The sequence below is a fragment of the Bolinopsis microptera genome, chromosome 10 (genome assembly GCF_026151205.1).
Source record: "Bolinopsis microptera isolate Bmic1 chromosome 10, MBARI_Bmic_1.0, whole genome shotgun sequence".
In the NCBI taxonomy this organism is placed as follows: domain Eukaryota; kingdom Metazoa; phylum Ctenophora; class Tentaculata; order Lobata; family Bolinopsidae; genus Bolinopsis; species Bolinopsis microptera.
In genome coordinates, this window is record NC_087081.1 from 16,028,362 (window position 1) to 16,046,196 (window position 17,835).

Genomic DNA, 17,835 nt, shown 5'->3' on the forward strand with positions numbered 1-17,835 from the left:
TTAAGACACGTGGAAAAGTTTGGAAAAGTTGGTCAGCCATAAAGGGCACCTAATGGAACTCAAAAACGTCAAAAATCCTCTGAAAGCTTCGTGTGTCAGCAGATCGATTTTTTCAAACGGATCTGTCTGTACTATATCTATTTAACTTATGAGTGTTTTAAAATATTCGATCTAATTTTGTATTTATGTATTGTTATGCGAGGGGTGTACAGATAAAGGATGACATACACATCTCTGTAACATCTATCTTTATAACATAATATATAAATCTAGACGGAAGACAGTTTATTAATAATCGAAAGAGAAACTAACCGTAGACACAAGGAGCAGTATTTGCACAAATAGCAGCTGCCCCAAGCAGCATGATCGCGGCAATCATTAGTCCATGCGATGTTCGCCCGAAGAAGACGGAACTGTAACAATTAAAAGAGCGGACACTATAGCCTGTGTGGTGGTACGCAATTACAAGTTTAAAGAACAAAAGCCATATAAACGAATGGTTATTTACATAAGTTGTTACATTAAGTAAAGTGGTCGTAGTAAAATCCGTTGTAGGTAATATAATGTTAATAATAATAAAATCTACTGTCCATTCCGTATAATAAATCAATTTCTCTACTATCATGTCCAACATAAAATCAACATCATGGTTTATACAACAATATAATAAATGATTACTAATATCGGGAGCCAAGTCGGTGGTTGAACCAAGCACCCACAACAAAATGAGAAGTTTGTATCGCATGAAGTTAACGAAAGCTTAAACGACAAATATCAGTACAAAACAAAATGTACAGCAGGGTGTCATAATTATTGGCGCGTAGACAATTTTGCGTGAAATTTTAGCTTACCCAAGCTTTTAGAAACGATCATTACTTCTGAGGGTCAGTTTCCTATGGAGTCTTGATCATTCGAGAGATAGTCCTTTATACTACAGTTCAGTCTAAAAACAAAGTCCGAAAGAAGTTAAATTGCGGCGATAATCACGACGAAAGAGAAAAATTTGGATTATTGGACTTGAAACCTTCGGCTGCTTCCCCTGAATTCCAGGATGAGTCCGCTCGACTAAATTTTGTTTCATCAGTTAGAGGAGAAAGAGAGCTTTTATAAAATCTATAGTTTTCCATATGTTTCGCTATCGCCTGAAGAGCTGTACACTTTAGTTTAAAGAATAATTTCAGAAAAAATTCACCGAAAAAAAAATTACACATAAATCCCTTACTCCTTCGTAAATCTAACCAAGTATGGAATCGACCCTTTAAATAACGGCCTACATTATGGGTTTTGAGGTACATCAACACAAAATTCTGAAATTAAGAAAAAGTTCAGACGATTGTCTACAGACCAGTTTTTGAATTTTGTAATTTCGATATTCAGAAGTCAAGTTATGAACCGTCGAAAAATATTGATTTCATCATAAAATACACATAAAATTTCAAACACGCCAATAATTCTGACACCCTGCTGTATTATAGCGGAAAGAGAAATTTTATATGCGCGACGCACACGCGATTTATCAGCTGCAGTCATGGTATAGAGTCCACCTTGACATAAAAACAATGTAAAATTCACGCGCGCAACAATCACGTGATAATATCAGCGTCCAAAAATACAGCGATTGAAGTAGGTTTCAACTGTCGTGGGCCCTTTTAGAACAATCTCGAAGACCGACCGAAGAGTGATTTAGCATGCTCGCCTGTGTGGTGATTGATATGCAGTTAAAAGTTTGAAGAACAAAGCCATGTGAAGGAATGGTTGTTTACAAGTCTACATAAGTTGTTAGATTGAATAAAATGGTAGTCGTGAAATCCGTATTAGGTAATCATAATGTAACTCATAATAACATTTACGGTCCATTTCGTATAACAAATTAATCGCTCGACAATCATGTTCAACATAATATCAGCATCATAATTTGTTCAACAAAGGATGATCATGATAATTAATTACTCTGCACTCGACTGTCACGTTACGTACGTAACTTTTTCAACTCGTTCTCTAGCTGGCCCTGAACGACTATTCGAAACCCAAACCGAAGCCCTATTATCTGATATATTAATTCCAATTTTACTTTTAGAACAATCTCGAAGATCGACTGTAAAGTGATTAAGCACGCTCGTTCAACAATATAATTATAACGGATTATTAATAATCATCATTTAACTGATTGGGATCTGAGTTCTGACACGTGTAATTTTGCAATGATCTTTCTAATTTCTAATTTCTAATAGCATTATCGGGAACCAAGTCGGTTGTTGCACCAATAACTCACAACAAAACGTGAAATTAGTATGTTATACTTGTACTTGTAGCGCATCAATGATCATCATTATTTATATTAAAATCCATTTAAAACAACAGAATAAATTATTGTAATTACATACGTACGCTGACCCATGACCGTAACTTGTAACTGTTATGAAAACTTCAGTCAGCTTGGCGCCGCGCATTTAAAAGTTTAATACAATCGTCGAATCGTGCAAACGTGTGCGGAGAGTAACCATGGAGATGACACCATTACTGCTCCGCGCGCAGAGAAGATGCATTTAAATGGTTATGCGGAGGGTAATGCATGTTTTCCTTTGTGACACAATTCATGACTCACGTGACACGAAAAACATACCTACCCACTATACCCGTCCTCAATTCCTACAACTTCTAACCATCTATTGCCTTTTTAAGGCGATGGAAAAAATCAATTTTGAGGGATAAGGAATTGTTTATAGGTTCTGAAACATAGTTAAATCGATTTTTCGTGCAATTTCTGATCAGAAACAGTCATCAAAATAAGTTAATAAAAAGGTCGATTTCTCGGTAAATTTTGAGCTTTCGTTCAAATAAATATTTTGCTAAGAACTTAAAAACGCGCATATTCAATCCTCGCGCGCGCGAATAAATCATAAGGAGGCGAATATTTTGCTAAGAAAGCGTAGATTTAACTCTCGCGCAAATAAATTATAAGGAGGCGAATATTTTGCTAACAATGCGAAGATTTTATTATCGCGTAAACAAACTAAAAAGGAGCGTGCAACGCGCGTCAGACCGTTATTAGGCAAATATTTTTTTAAAGAATTCGAGTAAAATCGATTGAAATATCACGAAGTTTTAAGTTTGTAAAGAAACGTAACTCAATTAGGATATAATGTTACTGGATCATCATATCCATAGATGAATTAGCTATTTTATGAACATAACTTAATTCACAAGGAGTAATACTAATAATTGTTTTTTAACAAAATAAACATATTTTCGCCATGTTGTGATGTTATATAATTGTGTCAATATTTAAATCTTACTACCTCTTAATAATATAATATTTGATCGGTACCTGGTTGCAATCATATTGATTGATCAATGTATTGTGTTAAAATTAAACGTAAAGTCGGTACGTGTCGTACCTACACATCATGATCTCTTTCACTTTTTACTAGTTTTTAGCATAATTCCAATATGTGAGGCCAGGGCCAGGTGATAATAATAAATTGTGGTAGCTGAATTAAGCGCACAAAGACTTCATCGGACGACTTTAGTTCGTCAGATTAGATGTTTCAATATATTCCCCTGGTGGACTTCAGTGCGTGTTCAGTAGTTGACTTTAGTTCTGGTCAACTTTAGTTCCGGTACCTAATGTTCAGGTTCTGCAAAGACTTCGAAGTTGTCGTTCCCACGATGCACAGCACTTAGTTGTTAGTGCATGAGAACATACTACAATGGGTAAATGAACATAATCATACATTATTCAACGTGTGTGCCAGCTCATTATATCCGGCATTACCTACCTATTGATTCACGTGCTGTGGTTTGAAACGCGCGATACGGACGTACTGAAACTCTAAGTTCTATTTCGAACACTAAAGTTCGCTAGGTAGCTTCCCTAGTGTCCAATTCTTTGAATTTTATTGTTTCTAGCGGAGTAAAGTCTAGGTCATAGGTACCGCACTTAAGTTAGGAATATGCTGTTTTGTAAAAACATCGAAGCTGTTACCGTTATAATCGTACACAGTTATAATTAAGGCACTATCCGTCGCGGAGTCGAGTCCGCGGCGGAGCCGCCGGACTTCGAGCGGACTCCGAGCGGACTCCGGCGGAGCCGCCGGACTCCGAGCGGACTCCGGCGGTGCTCCGCCAAAATGTATTTACAGTGGACTCGAGTACATTTTGGCGGACTCCGAGCGGAGCCGAGCGGACTCCGAGCGGACTTTAAAGTCCGCCGCGGACTCCGAGCGGCTCCGCGGCGGCTCGGCGGAGTGTCCGCCGCGGACTAAGCCACTAGGCGGACTCCGGTCCGCCGCGGACTCCGGCGGAGTGCTTGGCGGACTCCGCCGGACCTCTACGCCAGACTTGAATCCGGCGGAGTCCGGCGGAGCTTGGCGGAGTCCGCCAGCTCGGCGGACTCCGCTCGGAGTCCGCCGGACTCCAACAGAGTCCACTGACTTCCGACCTCCGTCTTCCGACCCTCGGCTAAATTTGTCACGTGACATACAACATAGCAATTTGCAATATTGTGGTCAGATGAAAAGGTCGCTAGTGATAAACCTTAACCATTACCCTCACAATGTCAATAGTGTACAACTCTAGTCCTAACTTTGACCCTATAATGTATAAACGTTGACCCTAACCCTCCACCAAACCGTCCGCAGCGAATTATCAATGTCATTGACTGGTCACGTGACCAAAACAATTTTTGTCATATTATCTCATATGGGGAAGCGTTTTTAGTTTTACCCTACACGTTGCATGTGGCGTCATTCGGCCGGATCCCAGCAAGCAAAAATACGTCGACCATCACAGGACGACGCCAGCCAGCACTCTCTACGCTCTTCGAGCTCCGATCGTCCTGTGACGAAGTAAGGACGAAGCCTGAGGTCCTCAGGTAACATCGACCACCGATTGAAAATTCAAAGATTTTTTGACATAAAGGTCAAATGTAAAACTAAAATCTTGATGCTGATTGATTGACGACGTCAATTTTTGAGCACAGCGCGAGCGCATGCGGAAAAGGACCGCGTAGCTAGTCAAGATGTTCATAAATATTTGGCTTGTGGCGCGATGTGTTGCTCTAACTATAGCCCTCTCGCTTGCAGTAGCGCGCGACCACCGGAAATGACTTGTGGAACAAGCGCGCCCGCAGCGGCGCGAAAGCACCTGGTTAGCTAAATGAACGCGATGTGCCTTGCATTGTAGAATGAAATCCTACTAGCTGACGCCACTCGCAGCTGTGATGTTCGCTGTACGTCAGCGATCGAAATTTATACGCGTATCACCCGTTAAGTTACCTGAGGACCCCAGGCTATTATGTTCATTAACATAAATATGAATAAAGATTTGGCGGAATGACAGGCTGAGCGCGGCCCAGTAACCGTTAAGATGTGCCACCCGACGCGCCACGCAATTTTTCTCGTTGCTCGTCGCTCGTCGCACGTCAACGCCCTCATTAAATTTTTGGAGAAAATCGCTCGCCAAAATTTGTTGGACCAGGACGATGTCCTAGCCTGGCAGCTCATTGCGCGGCGCGTCGCAACGAGCTTCGTTGTTCGTCGACGTGCGACGAGCAACGAAAAAAATTGTGTGGCGCGTCGAGTGGCACATCTTAACGGGGGATACGCGTATAAATTTCGATCGCTGACGTACAGCGAGCAGCACAGCTGCGAATGGCGTCAGCTAGTAGGATTTCATCCTACAAGGCATTACCTGAGGACCCCAGGCTATTATGTTCATTAAGATTTGGCGGAATGACAGGCTGAGCGCGGCCCAGTAAACAAGGCACATCGCGTTTACCTAGCTAACCAGGTCATTTCCGCCTCCGGCGGTCGCGCGCTACTGCAAGCGAGAGGGCTATAGTTAGAGCAACACATCGCGCCACAAGCCAAATATTTATCAACATCTTGACTAGCTACGCGGTCCTTTTCCGCAATATGCGCTCGCGCTGTGCTCAAAAATTGACGTCGTCAATCAATCAACATCAAGATTTTAGTTTTACATTTGACCTTTATGTCAAAAAATCTTTGAATTTTCAATCGGTGGTCGATGTTACCTGAGGACCTCAGGCTTCGTCCTTACTTCGTCACAGGACGATCGGAGCTCGAAGAGCGTAGAGAGTGCTGGCTGGCGTCGTCCTGTGATGGTCGACGTATTTTTGCTTGCTAAAAACGCTTCCCCATATGAGATAATATGACAAAAATTGTTTTGGTCACGTGACCAGTCAATGACATTGATATTTAATTTCGCTGCGGACGGTTTGGTGGAGGGTTAGGGTCAACGTTTATACATTATAGGGTCAAAGTTAGGACTAGAGTTGTACACTATTGACATTGTGAGGGTAATGGTTAAGGTTTATCACTAGCGACCTTTTCATCTGACCACAATATTGCAAAATGCTATGTTGTATGTCACGTGACAAATTTAGCCGAGGGTCGGAAGACGGAGGTCGGAAGTCAGTGGACTAGCTGTTGGAGTCCGGCGGACTCCGAGCGGAGTCCGCCGAGCTGGCGGACTCCGCCAAGCTCCGCCGGACTCCGCCGGATTCAAGTCTGGCGGAGAGGTCCGGCGGAGTCCGCCAAGCACTCCGCCGGAGTCCGCGGCGGACCGGAGTCCGCCTAGTGGCTTAGTCCGCGGCGGACACTCCGCCGAGCCGCCGCGGAGCCGCTCGGAGTCCGCGGCGGACTTTAAAGTCCGCTCGGAGTCCGCTCGGCTCCGCTCGGAGTCCGCCAAAATGTACTCGAGTCCACTGTAAATACATTTTGGCGGAGCACCGCCGGAGTCCGCTCGGAGTCCGGCGGCTCCGCCGGAGTCCGCTCGGAGTCCGCCCGGAGTCCGGCGGCTCCGCCGCGGACTCGACTCCGCGACGGATAGTGCCATAATATATATATAATATATATATAATATAAATAATATATATAATTAACATCAATTAATAAAGTTCAATTGGTAAATAAACACATATTAACTTTAAGCGTGTGTTCTGGACCTCATTATAAGTATAACTAGGAGGTGCACCATAAAAATAAACTTGCTCAGATTTTAAAAATTTTTGTACCATTGTTTTTTAGAGACTGTGAGAATTTTCACAATACCAAATTTGTTATACCTTTTTGGAAAGATCCGTGAGTTACGCCTAGGTGCCATATTTGATGGTGCGCGGCTTTTGGAGCAAAATTAGCTATAAAGGTCGCGTAATTTGACCAAATTTGACCAAATTTGTTGATTTTTGTCGTATTATTTGGATATATCTTCAGTTCCTTGAATGAGATCATTCTGAAAATCGGCGACGACCTTCCAATAGGGCTTTCACAACTGTCCGAAAAATTTGGTGGATATTGGAGTTCTAGTTGGTATGGTGATCAAAATAGAGCAAAATACGCTGCTTTTAGCTGTAACATAATGCCTAATAGTTGGATATGTTTTAAACTTTTCGGACACTTTCCTTGTAAGTCTATGAGTAATCTGACCATGACCAATTTTTTTTGCAATCGGAGGTCGGGAAGGATACTTAATATTTATTTGTTTGAAGAAAATTGTGCTGGCCGAAATTAGCGCTAAAAAACCATCCTACAGTCGGCACGCGCGGCTCACTGTCGATGGCGCACTACCTAGTATAACCGGCGTCCGGCGCATAAGTGCAATAATTCGTACTGCACTGAAGTTTGAAATTTGAAACGGGATGAAGTTTTAACTGCTAACACTATAACAACTTTGAACTTAAAGATTAATAAGTAGCTTCTTGGTGTACTTCAGTCTATAAAGAGCTAAAGTTCAATTACCGTGCCTTCCAGTTCAACAAATATTAAATCAATATGTTAACATGAGTAGTTTAAACATAAGTATAACTATAAGGACATGTATTTGTAAAACATAAGGCGGCAAATATTTTGTTAAGAAAGCGTAGATTTAACTCTCCCGCAAATAAATTATAAGGCGGCAAATATTATGCTAATAAAGCGTAGATTTAACTCTCCCGCAAATAAATTATAAGGTGGCGAATATTTTGCTAAGAAAGCGTAGATTTAACTCTCGCGCAAATAAATTATAAGGTGGCGAATATTTTGCTAAGAAAGCGTAGATTTAACTCTCGCGCAAATAAATTATAAGGAGGCGAATATGTTGCTAACAATGCGAAGATTTCATTTTCGCGTAAACAAACTAAAAAGAAGCGTGCAACGCGCGTCATGAGACCGTTTGGAAAATATTTTGCTAAGAATGCGCATTTTCCTAACGTAAAATTCGCCTCCTTATGAAATATTTGCATCATCACGCGCAGCCTGGCAAATACATTATAACACGGCGCATATTTTGCTAAGATGGCAGATATTTCGTTAGCGCGGCAATTATTTGCGTAACATGGCAATGTTGCAACCCGGGAGGGGATTTTAAAGTTTTTGAATTTTGTCGAACACTGTTTAAGGCTAAGTTCCAGTTATTTGGTTCTCCTTCCTTTTGAGTGTGAGTGATGGTTATTTTTATGGATGATTTGAGGTGATTGGGCTTACAGGTAAAGTAAAGTAAAGTAAAGTAAAATTTATGACATCACATCATCACACATGTCTACAAACTATCATCGCACTGTGTGAAAAAATATATAATAAATATTTCCCCACCAACATTAATTAATTATCAAATACAATATTTAAAAACAATTTCATCAAAAACATTATCCTATTTTAAAAACTTCCCAGTGGAATAAAGATTTACAAAACGCTTCTTTGCCACATAAGGATGGAACCAAAGATAATTGTTATGTTTCTCTTTATTACTGACATAACTGGCTCCCTCAATTCTTACTAAAACTTCATTAGAAACATTCCAAAAAAAGCAATCATTTGTAATACTTTTAGAGATCATATCTATCTTATATCCTTCTAATTTAATTTTAAACCTAAAACTGTCACAGAGTTCTTGACGTCCGGAGGGAGTTTGTTCCAATATGGAATAACTCGCTCCGGGAGAAAAGACTTCTGGATATTCTTGACCTTTGTCACACTTTTACTACATCTATTGGATGAAACCAGATTAAGACCTGAGGGTTTAAAAGTAGTAGTGCAGTAAAAATAGCAGAATTAGATATAAATTTGGAGCCAGTTCTTTAAACTGGCTTACTTATACTACTTAAAGGGTGTTCAAGGGTTTTCTATTGAATTTCTATTGAATTTTATATAGGGTAATTGTTATATTATGTGTATATTGTTTGAATAATTATTTTTGATTAAGACCTGATCTGCTTGGTCTGAACAAGTCTGAACCATAATCAGTCATACCATTAATAACCTTAAAAGCTTCAATAAGGTCCCCACGTATTCGCCGCTCTGCCAGCGTTGTCAAATTGAGGATTTCCAGTCTACGGCTGTAAGGAAGAGTACCCACCTCATCAATCAGACGGGTAAACCGCCTCTGGACGCTCTCCAGCTCCAAAACAGTCCCCCAACTTCCATGAGCCGCAGGTGGATTCCACAATTTTTTTTTTTTTTAAACTAAAAAATCATAAATTAACAGAGTTTAATATTTCAGGACCTGATCGATGATATATAAAGTGAAGAGTTACAAGTTCTACAAGACTTATCTGTTCACCGGTTTATCAAATCATGATTTGGAAAAACTTAATTCATGAACTCGAGACTCTAAGTTACTGAGTTATATTATTATTTCGTGTATTGCCGGGAAGGCTGTTAATTTAGGATAGAGTTTTTGTGGCACTTATCGATAACTGAGATAATTATCTCAGTTTGTTCTTTTGTAGTTGTTCTCACACAGCTGAGTAAAAGTTTCAAAACTTGAGAGCAGTGTTTATAATTCAATTTATTATTAATTAGAATTAATTGGAGCATGGAACGACTACACTCTTTGAAGCCTGGAAAATACGGTAGATCTAGTTAAGACTCAACAGTCAATACATGCTATGTGGGGGAGAAGATGGACGAACTTTTTCAAAAATTAAAAAAAAGATGACTGCCGGTATTGAACCGTGAACCTTACCCATGGGTATTTTTAAATTAGTCACTTGTGCTAATCTAGCTTTTGAATTTTAAGATCTTGTTTGGTATTTATAATAATAGTATGTCATGACTAAAAGTGCGAGATCTCTTTTAAAGATTCCATCTGTGTTTGATGTTTACAACTGTCCAATGTTTATAAGGCATTAAAAACAAAGCCGCGAATTAGTATCACTATCAACATTGCCAAGTTTAAATTTGCAAAGCTAGTCTTAACTGTCATTGTTAGTTAAATTTTAAAATATTTGGTTAGTTAAATTTTGATGTTATACTTACTGCTTACTGTCACCAAGATGCAGTTAGACCTAACCAGTAAGGCCCAACGCAGAGTTAGGCCTAAAGTAGGCGTTAGGCTTAACTGCATCTTGGTGACAGTTACATTTGTTATCTGTCATCTGTAAAGCTGTAATACTAACATTGTACTATCTTGATGTTTCCTCCTAATTGTAGCTTACATACAGAATGGCATACGTTTCTGACCACGAATCACACTTGACAATACTTCTTTAGTGCCAATAATTGTACGTGTTTGAATTCTTGATTTCATTTCATTAGGACCTCTAGTGTTGATCGGATGACTGAATTTTATGTTTTATTTCTCCTTGATACTATATTTCAAAACCATGTAAGGTACATAAACTGGGACACTCACATATCCCACATAAATGAGGACCGCCAAGGAATTTAAAACTAAATCTAATATAGACGATATCATAGAATGATAAAAATGCGACACGCGCTCAAATTGCAAATCATTATTATATTTGGGCACGCGCTTAGTAACCATAGAAACGCGCTCGATTCTATTCCAAAATAATACTACGAGTGTTTACATCACTAAATTAGCTGTAACTTTGTGTGATTACCTGCGATTTTGCTAATTTTAAGGCGCTGTGGCTAAAATCATCCACCGAACCAACAGGCAAAATTTCAAAAATATCGCACCCAGCGCTCATTTCGACCTCACGAGTAATCAGCTCGCGGTTATAATCAAAACAATATTTCCCAACTAATTTGTAGATTTGGTAGTTAAGTATGATTGGAAGGTTTTGAAAAATTTCATGTCAGCATGATTCCTGTTTAGAAACCGAAATTATGACAAAATACGACAAAAATCAACGAATTTCGTCAAATTACGCAACTTTTACACTTACCTGGGGACCTCAGGCTATTATGTTCATAAACATAATAGAGATTCGGCGGAATGACAGGCTGAGCGCGGCCCAGTAACTTTTACACCTAATTATGCTGCAAAAGCCGCGCACCATCAAATATGGCACCTAGGCATTCTAAAAAGGCATAACAAATTTGGTACTGTGAAAATTCTCACTGTCTCTAAAAAACAATGGTACACAAATTTTGAAAATCCGAGCAAGTTTATTTTTATCGTGAACCCTAATAATACAATGGCTAAACAGTTTCGTCGTTTCGAAGTGGCCGGTGGCTGATATATATAATATAGATTCGATTCTTAATACATTGCAAAAGATTTAAGCTTGATTCATGTAATGTGTTGTCATACCTTGTATGACCCACTGCGCACGAGTGCGCGGCTCTCCCTGTATCGTAAAAACTCTACACTATAGTGAAATGACAATGGGAGTCACGACGTGATACAAAATTCATGCATGTATATTTATGTTCAAGTTTGATAGAAGTTATCGCAATGCACGCAATTTAGGGAGTGTGTTTTAGGTGGAGATATAACCTGCGCTTTTTTGCATTCCTCCTGTTATATATTGTATTATTACTATAATTGATATTGTTATATTTACTAATCAATGAACTTCCCTAGCCTCTTATGGCTAGTTCTAAATAGACTGTTCCTTGTTATATCAACTGGCAACGAAATGGCAAACAAGTTGGAGAACCTGTCACTAATGGCGGACGTGAAAAGTTGGTTAGAAAGGTTTGATTTTCACGCCCTGGCCAATTCTTGGATGGGGACAGTGCCGGACCTAGCAGAAGACAACAGTAACGCAGCAGAGCGAACCTTGATCATAAAAAAGAATGTAGCCGTGTTCATATCTAAATGTGATGCTGAAATATTCAAGCTTTTAAAAGCTTTGTGTGCGCCGGAGAATGTAGCTGACTCGAACCATCCGAGACTGAGGAAGTTGTTGTTGGACCACCTGGCACCGGCACCTACTAAATTCGCTCAAAGGCACAAATTTAGGAGTGGACGTCAGCAGTCAGATGAGTCTGGAGCCAGCTTTATATCAAGATTAAGGTCACTGGCAAATGAGTGTGAATTTGGCACAAACTATAACGAAGCTTTGCTAGATCAGATTCTGTGCGGTTTGAAGGACGAGAAACTGGTATCGGAACTGTTAGTCAAAACAGATTTGGATCTGGAAACAGCCATAAGAGAAGCGCTCAACAGAGAGCAAGCTCAGAAAGAGGCTCAAGGAATGCATGGTAGTATGTCTGCCACAGTGAACAGTGTTAAGTATAGTAAACATCCAACATTCAAGAGAACAGTAAATAACCCTTATCTGAAGAAGGGAGAGTCATCTCAAATGAAAAAAAAAAACAATATCAGCCGGAAAATCGGGACTCAAACAACAAATCAAAAACCAAGTGTAAGAAGTGTGGTTTCTACTACGCAATCCAGCACGAAGGCAGAGTGGTTAAGAAACACGCAGATGTGCTAAAACCTAGATACGGTAATTAGTATGAAGAGAGATGATGTACCCGAGAGTCAAAGACGACGGTTGACAGAGGACGGGGACCAATATTTAATGATGAAGGGTCAAAAACTAAACAAGGTCCTGGAACGTAGACGACAGAGAGCGGAGTCACATATACCTGTTTCCGACCACATGACAACAAATGTTATTCCTCAGCAGTCAGCTCGATCAGCTTCACCTGTGGAGCAACCAGGTAGGGTGGTCCGTGAGTCCCAGTCGAGTCCGATTGTAAATAGTGAGTTAGAGTCTGGTTCGTCCGTGATTAGTAGCTCTAGCGTAGCGTCCAACAGTCCGTCTGTAGTCCGTCTGTCTGTAGCCAGACCAGATGAAAGGCCGAGTAGAAGGGCTAAGACTAATGCACTGATAAAGATGAAAGAGATGACGTAAGGGTAGTTGAGCTAAAATGTGTAATATTTTGGCCTTGTAATTGTAAATAATTTTTCGGACAGATGTTATATTAAGACATTATTTTTATCGTTACCGTTTTATAGATGTTATAATAAGACAGAGAAATAATTTTACAGTTTTTGTTACTTTAATGTTATTGTGAACCGTTTGATAATGTGAGTTTTCAATATTTGAAATGTGGAGAGTAATAGTGACAGTCAACCGAGCGCCAAGTGAGGGCCGGTATTGGACTGGAAAGAATATGTACATGTAACGCGCGGACGCCAAACAGTTCGTGGTCATACAGAAGCAATAGCGCTAAACATTTAGCGATTGACTTTATTACTATAATTGATATTGTTATATTTACTAATCAATGAACTTCCCTAGCCTCTTATGGCTAGTTCCAAATAGACTGTTCCTTGTTATATCACCTCCCATAATTGTATTTCATTAATTTGAACAAAGCAAAACAATGTTCCATGGAATTTGTGTTACATGTGAAATATCATTCATCCTACCAAAGCAAAACTCACAAAAGTCCGTATTTAAAATCAAAAAGTATAAATGGAATCCCTTTTCTGGGGACCCCAGGCTATTATGTTCATAAACATAGCCTGGCGTCATTGAACCCTAAAATAAGTAAACAAATTGTATTTTATCCCAAGTAAATAAAGTGATTACTCCTGCACCCTGGCTTAAACTATTTCCTTGCAGTTCATTCATCATTGTTCCTAATTTCTATGATACACATACAATATAAATGTCTAAACTGATTTTGTACTGATGTTTACCAGAGGAATCTCTTGATTGCTCCGTTCGACATCACTCCGTTGGAGGCTCGCTTCAGGACTTTGTACCTTGGTGGGATATGATACTCCCACCGTGCTGTGACGTGAAAACGACAGCCCGATCTGTGTCTTCACACGTGTGAAAAGGTATTTGCTCCTGTACCCATATATCACTGGATCTGTCAGACCATTCAAATAGTAGAACACAGAGGTTGCTATATTTAGAGAAGTTGGAAGTTTCATCTTGGTCTGTAGAAGCCGGGGGATATCTCGGAGCAGTAGTGAGGGCCAGTGGGAAATGTAGAAGAGAGCTAGCAGGGTTGTGATGGTGATGAAGGCGTGGTTGGTTACTCCTCCTATCTGCTTTCTCTTGTTCTTTACTAGGATGAAGACAATCCCAAGGTATAGACCCAGGCAGGTGAAGGAAGGTACAATGATAAAGATGGTTTGAAGGATCATGTGAGTTACTTTACCTTTTTCTGTGCTAGTTAGGGCGCAGCGGCTCATATCAGGATCGAATTCTGCTGTTCCTGAAAAATACCAGTGATTCATTGAAGTCTGAGATTGATGTTTAAGTGCATACATTATTGATGATATCATATATAAAATAACTTATTGTTTCATTACAAGAGTGTGTACCACAGTATTGGCTCGGATCACAGAGTAGTCGTAGCAAGGGTAAAGCTTAGTCTACGGATAAGCAAGACGGAGAAGAGGGCTCCGGTTCTGGACTGGTCTAAACTTAAAACTGATATCGCTCTACAAGAGAGGTACACAGTGGAAGTTAAAAACCGCTTTTCCATACTTGAAAAGGATGATCAGACGGCAACAGAAAGGTACCAATGCTTTATTGATGCGAATAGGACAACTTCTCGACTTTTACTACCTGAAAAGGAGAAAAAGAAAAGATGTAAAATCTCAGCGACTCCAAGTGTTGAAATTGCCAGGCTGAAGCTGAGGGAATGTAGCATAAAATACCACTCAGATGCTACAGAAGACAACCGAATAGCTGTTCAAGAGGGCAAACAGAAGCTAGGCGATGCTTATCAAGCAGCCAAAGAGCACCTGCTGGAGGGGCAGGTCCGGGAACTGGAGGAAGCAAGTTGGCAGGGCAGACATGCTAAAAGCTGGACCATGATCAACAAGATCACAGGTAAAGCTCCATCATATACTGGCAAAATCAAGGGAAACTCACCAACGGAAAGGGTTCAGAAATGGAAGGACTATTTTGCTACTCTTCTCGGCTCACCACCGACGGTAGAGAACGCGGAAGAGGATATTGATCCAGTCCACCCACCTCTGAATATCGGAACAGAACCGTTTACGTTGGATGAGTACAGGAAAGCAAAGTCCAGCATAAAGGAAGGGAAAGCATGGGGTGACGACAACATAGCCCCAGAAGTCTTAAAACGATGCGACCTTGATCAAATTGTCTTAGACTTCTGTAACAATGCTCTATTGAAAGGTGAGAAACCAGACCAATGGTCAACTGCCAACATCATACCAATTCCAAAGAAGGGCGACCTTAGCGAACCAATGAACTATCGGGGAATAAGCTTGTCATCCCTAGTTGCCAAGTCTCTAAACAAGATGGTTCTAAACCGGTTGAAGCCAGAAATCGAGACAATTCTGCGTAGAAACCAGAATGGATTCAGACCAGGAAGGTCAACAACTCAACAGATATTGGTACTGAGACGTCTTATAGAGGGTGTCAAGAGTCGGAAACTGCCAGCTGTTCTGACATTTATAGACTTTAAGAAGGCTTTCGACAGTGTACATCGTGGGAAAATGCTAAAGATTCTAGAAGCTTACGGCATTCCAGTCAAAATCGTGCAGCTTATACGGCTCATGTACGAGAAGACAATGGCCAAAGTCCTAACTCCAGACGGAGAAACTGAATTGTTCGAGATACTTGCAGGTGTGTTACAGGGTGATACATTAGCACCTTACCTCTTTGCAATAGTCATCGACTACTGTATGAGGCAAGCCATAGGCGATGATGCGGAGCGACTTGGACTCACCCTCGAACGTAGAAAAAGCAGAAGAGTGGGGCCCAAGATCATCACCGATGTGGACTTTGCAGATGATATAGCACTTATATCTGAGGACATGGACAAGGCTAACGAGTTCCTGCTCAGAGTAGAATCGGCGGCAGCAAGCGTGGGACTACACATAAACGAAGGCAAGACCAAGGTCATGACACTGAATATGGAGGATCGATCTAGCGACCTACAAAGTCGATCCGGGGAAGCCATAGAAAATGTAGATGATTTCATCTACTTAGGCTCCTGGATTGAGAGCACAGATAGGGAGATAAGGGTTAGAAAGGGAAAAGCGTGGGGTGCCCTACATAGACTGAAGGATATCTGGAAATCCAAACTCTCAAAGAGCCTAAAGATTAGATTGTTCATAGCGGCTTGTGAATCAGTACTGCTCTACGGATCAGAAACCTGGACACTGACAAAGGCTCAAGAGAAAAGTTTGACGGGACATACACAAAGATGTTGCGTATGGTGCTGGGTATCTCATGGAAGGACAAGGTCAGCAATATAACTTTGTATGGTAGCCTCCCAAGGCTGTCAAACAAGTTACGAAGCAGGAGATTAAAAATGGCGGGACACTGCATCCGACATCCTGAGCTACTTGCCAGTGATTTAGTCTTATGGGAACCTACGCACGGTAGAGCACAGCAAGGCCGACCAAGACAAAGCTACTTGTCTATGTTACTGAAGGAAGTTGGGACAAACTCTAAAGAGGAACTGCGAACCCTGATGCGGGACAGGGATATATGGAGGGGGTTTTCTGGCGTAGATCGGACTTAGCTCCGACATAGTAGTAGTAGTAGTGTGTACAAATAGCGTACAAGAATCTAGGCCCTAGCCGTTGTATTTTTATAACTTCAATCATTTCTAGACATAAACAATGCCCAAACTCAATTAATAAACAATAAACATACCAACACCGGTGTGTACAAGAAGAATGTATATACCAAGATAACCTAGAGCCACTCCCCAGGTTCCTGCTATTGCTAGCAATATTTTCTTCTTTCTCTTTTGACTATTGTCCTGTGCAAAATGCGGTGAATTAAGTGACATTCTTACTGCATTTACCATGTCATGTGACGTCACCTGTGCCATGCAATGATCTCGTTTAATCATTAAACAAAAAGGTGGGTGCAGTAAACAGCATTTCTGCCAGAATTCAGAATCTATGATTCAGATTCAGGAGGTAGATGCTATCGACTGTGCCAATTTTTTTCAAGAGTGACATGTATGGTTTAAAATTAGCATATTCGCAATAGTCAAAATAAAATACCTGCGAGCCATACTGTAATGGTCGGCTGATAACCATGAACTGGTTAAAAACCAGCAAAATGTAAGTGTTGAAGTTCACAGATATAATTGGGTATACAGCATAGAAAAAGAGGATGCAAAGTACTCTGCCTGCTTCACTGGAGGTGTAATAATCGTAGTATATCATCCCCGGACCTCTTATTGTCAAACCTGTGCAGATAGCTTGTTAATAGTTATGGTATTTTATCCAGTTTCTTTAAGTGATTCACTGGGTGCATCACTCATCAGCTTTTAAAAAAAAACTCTTTTTTTGGTAGCAGAGTTTAGAAATACAATGAAAAAATCATCTTTCTAGCAGGCAATATCAGCAAACTTTTATTCAATTTGCTACAGGTGTTTCCCTGCCTTCAGAAAGATAATTTTAACGAACGAAGCTACACTACCCTGACCTAGGAAAGCAAAGAGAATATCAGCAGCAGTGAGGTTGAATACCAGCCACATGTATGGGGGTAGAACCCGCCTATTGACCACCAGGTTAATTAATACCATGATATTGAGGACTAGTGCTGCTCCGTTTATAAATATCATTATACACCCACTTACTATTCCATCCTCGTTTATATCATTCATATTGGTGAATGCTATTTATCAGCTCATTCACTAGTACAGAGTCTGAAAGAAAGTGTTGAGC

At 40.5% G+C, this 17,835-nt stretch overlaps 1 protein-coding gene across 2 annotated transcripts; it reads right to left on the reverse strand.

Moving 5' to 3' along the window:
* Window positions 1-13,732: 13,732 nt before the first annotated feature.
* LOC134822339 (uncharacterized) lies at window positions 13,733-17,835 on the reverse strand. 2 transcript variants are annotated; one of them, XM_063833353.1, is made up of 4 exons: window positions 17,748-17,835; window positions 17,167-17,354; window positions 16,808-16,916; window positions 13,733-14,381 (listed from the first exon to the last, which is right to left on the reverse strand). In XM_063833353.1, exons 2-4 carry the CDS (start codon window positions 17,329-17,331, stop codon window positions 13,828-13,830), a joined length of 828 nt encoding a protein of 275 aa, XP_063689423.1. In that variant the 5' UTR covers window positions 17,332-17,354; window positions 17,748-17,835; the 3' UTR covers window positions 13,733-13,827. The 2 variants fall into 2 exon arrangements, with proteins under 2 accessions (XP_063689423.1, XP_063689422.1); XM_063833352.1 differs by having other exon boundaries at window positions 17,594-17,835.

Bases quoted from the DNA above. Each gene is read 5' to 3' on its own strand.
- LOC134822339 (XM_063833352.1), bottom strand. From the start codon at position 17,774: ATGAATGATATAAACGAGGATGGAATAGTAAGTGGGTGTATAATGATA. The intron at 17,355-17,593 runs GTCAGGGTAGTG...CTATCTGCACAG, and splicing joins TATTCTCTTTGCTTTCCTAG to GTTTGACAATAAGAGGTCCG. The intron at 14,382-16,807 runs GTATGTTTATTG...GGTATTTTTCAG, and splicing joins TCTTGTACACACCGGTGTTG to GAACAGCAGAATTCGATCCT.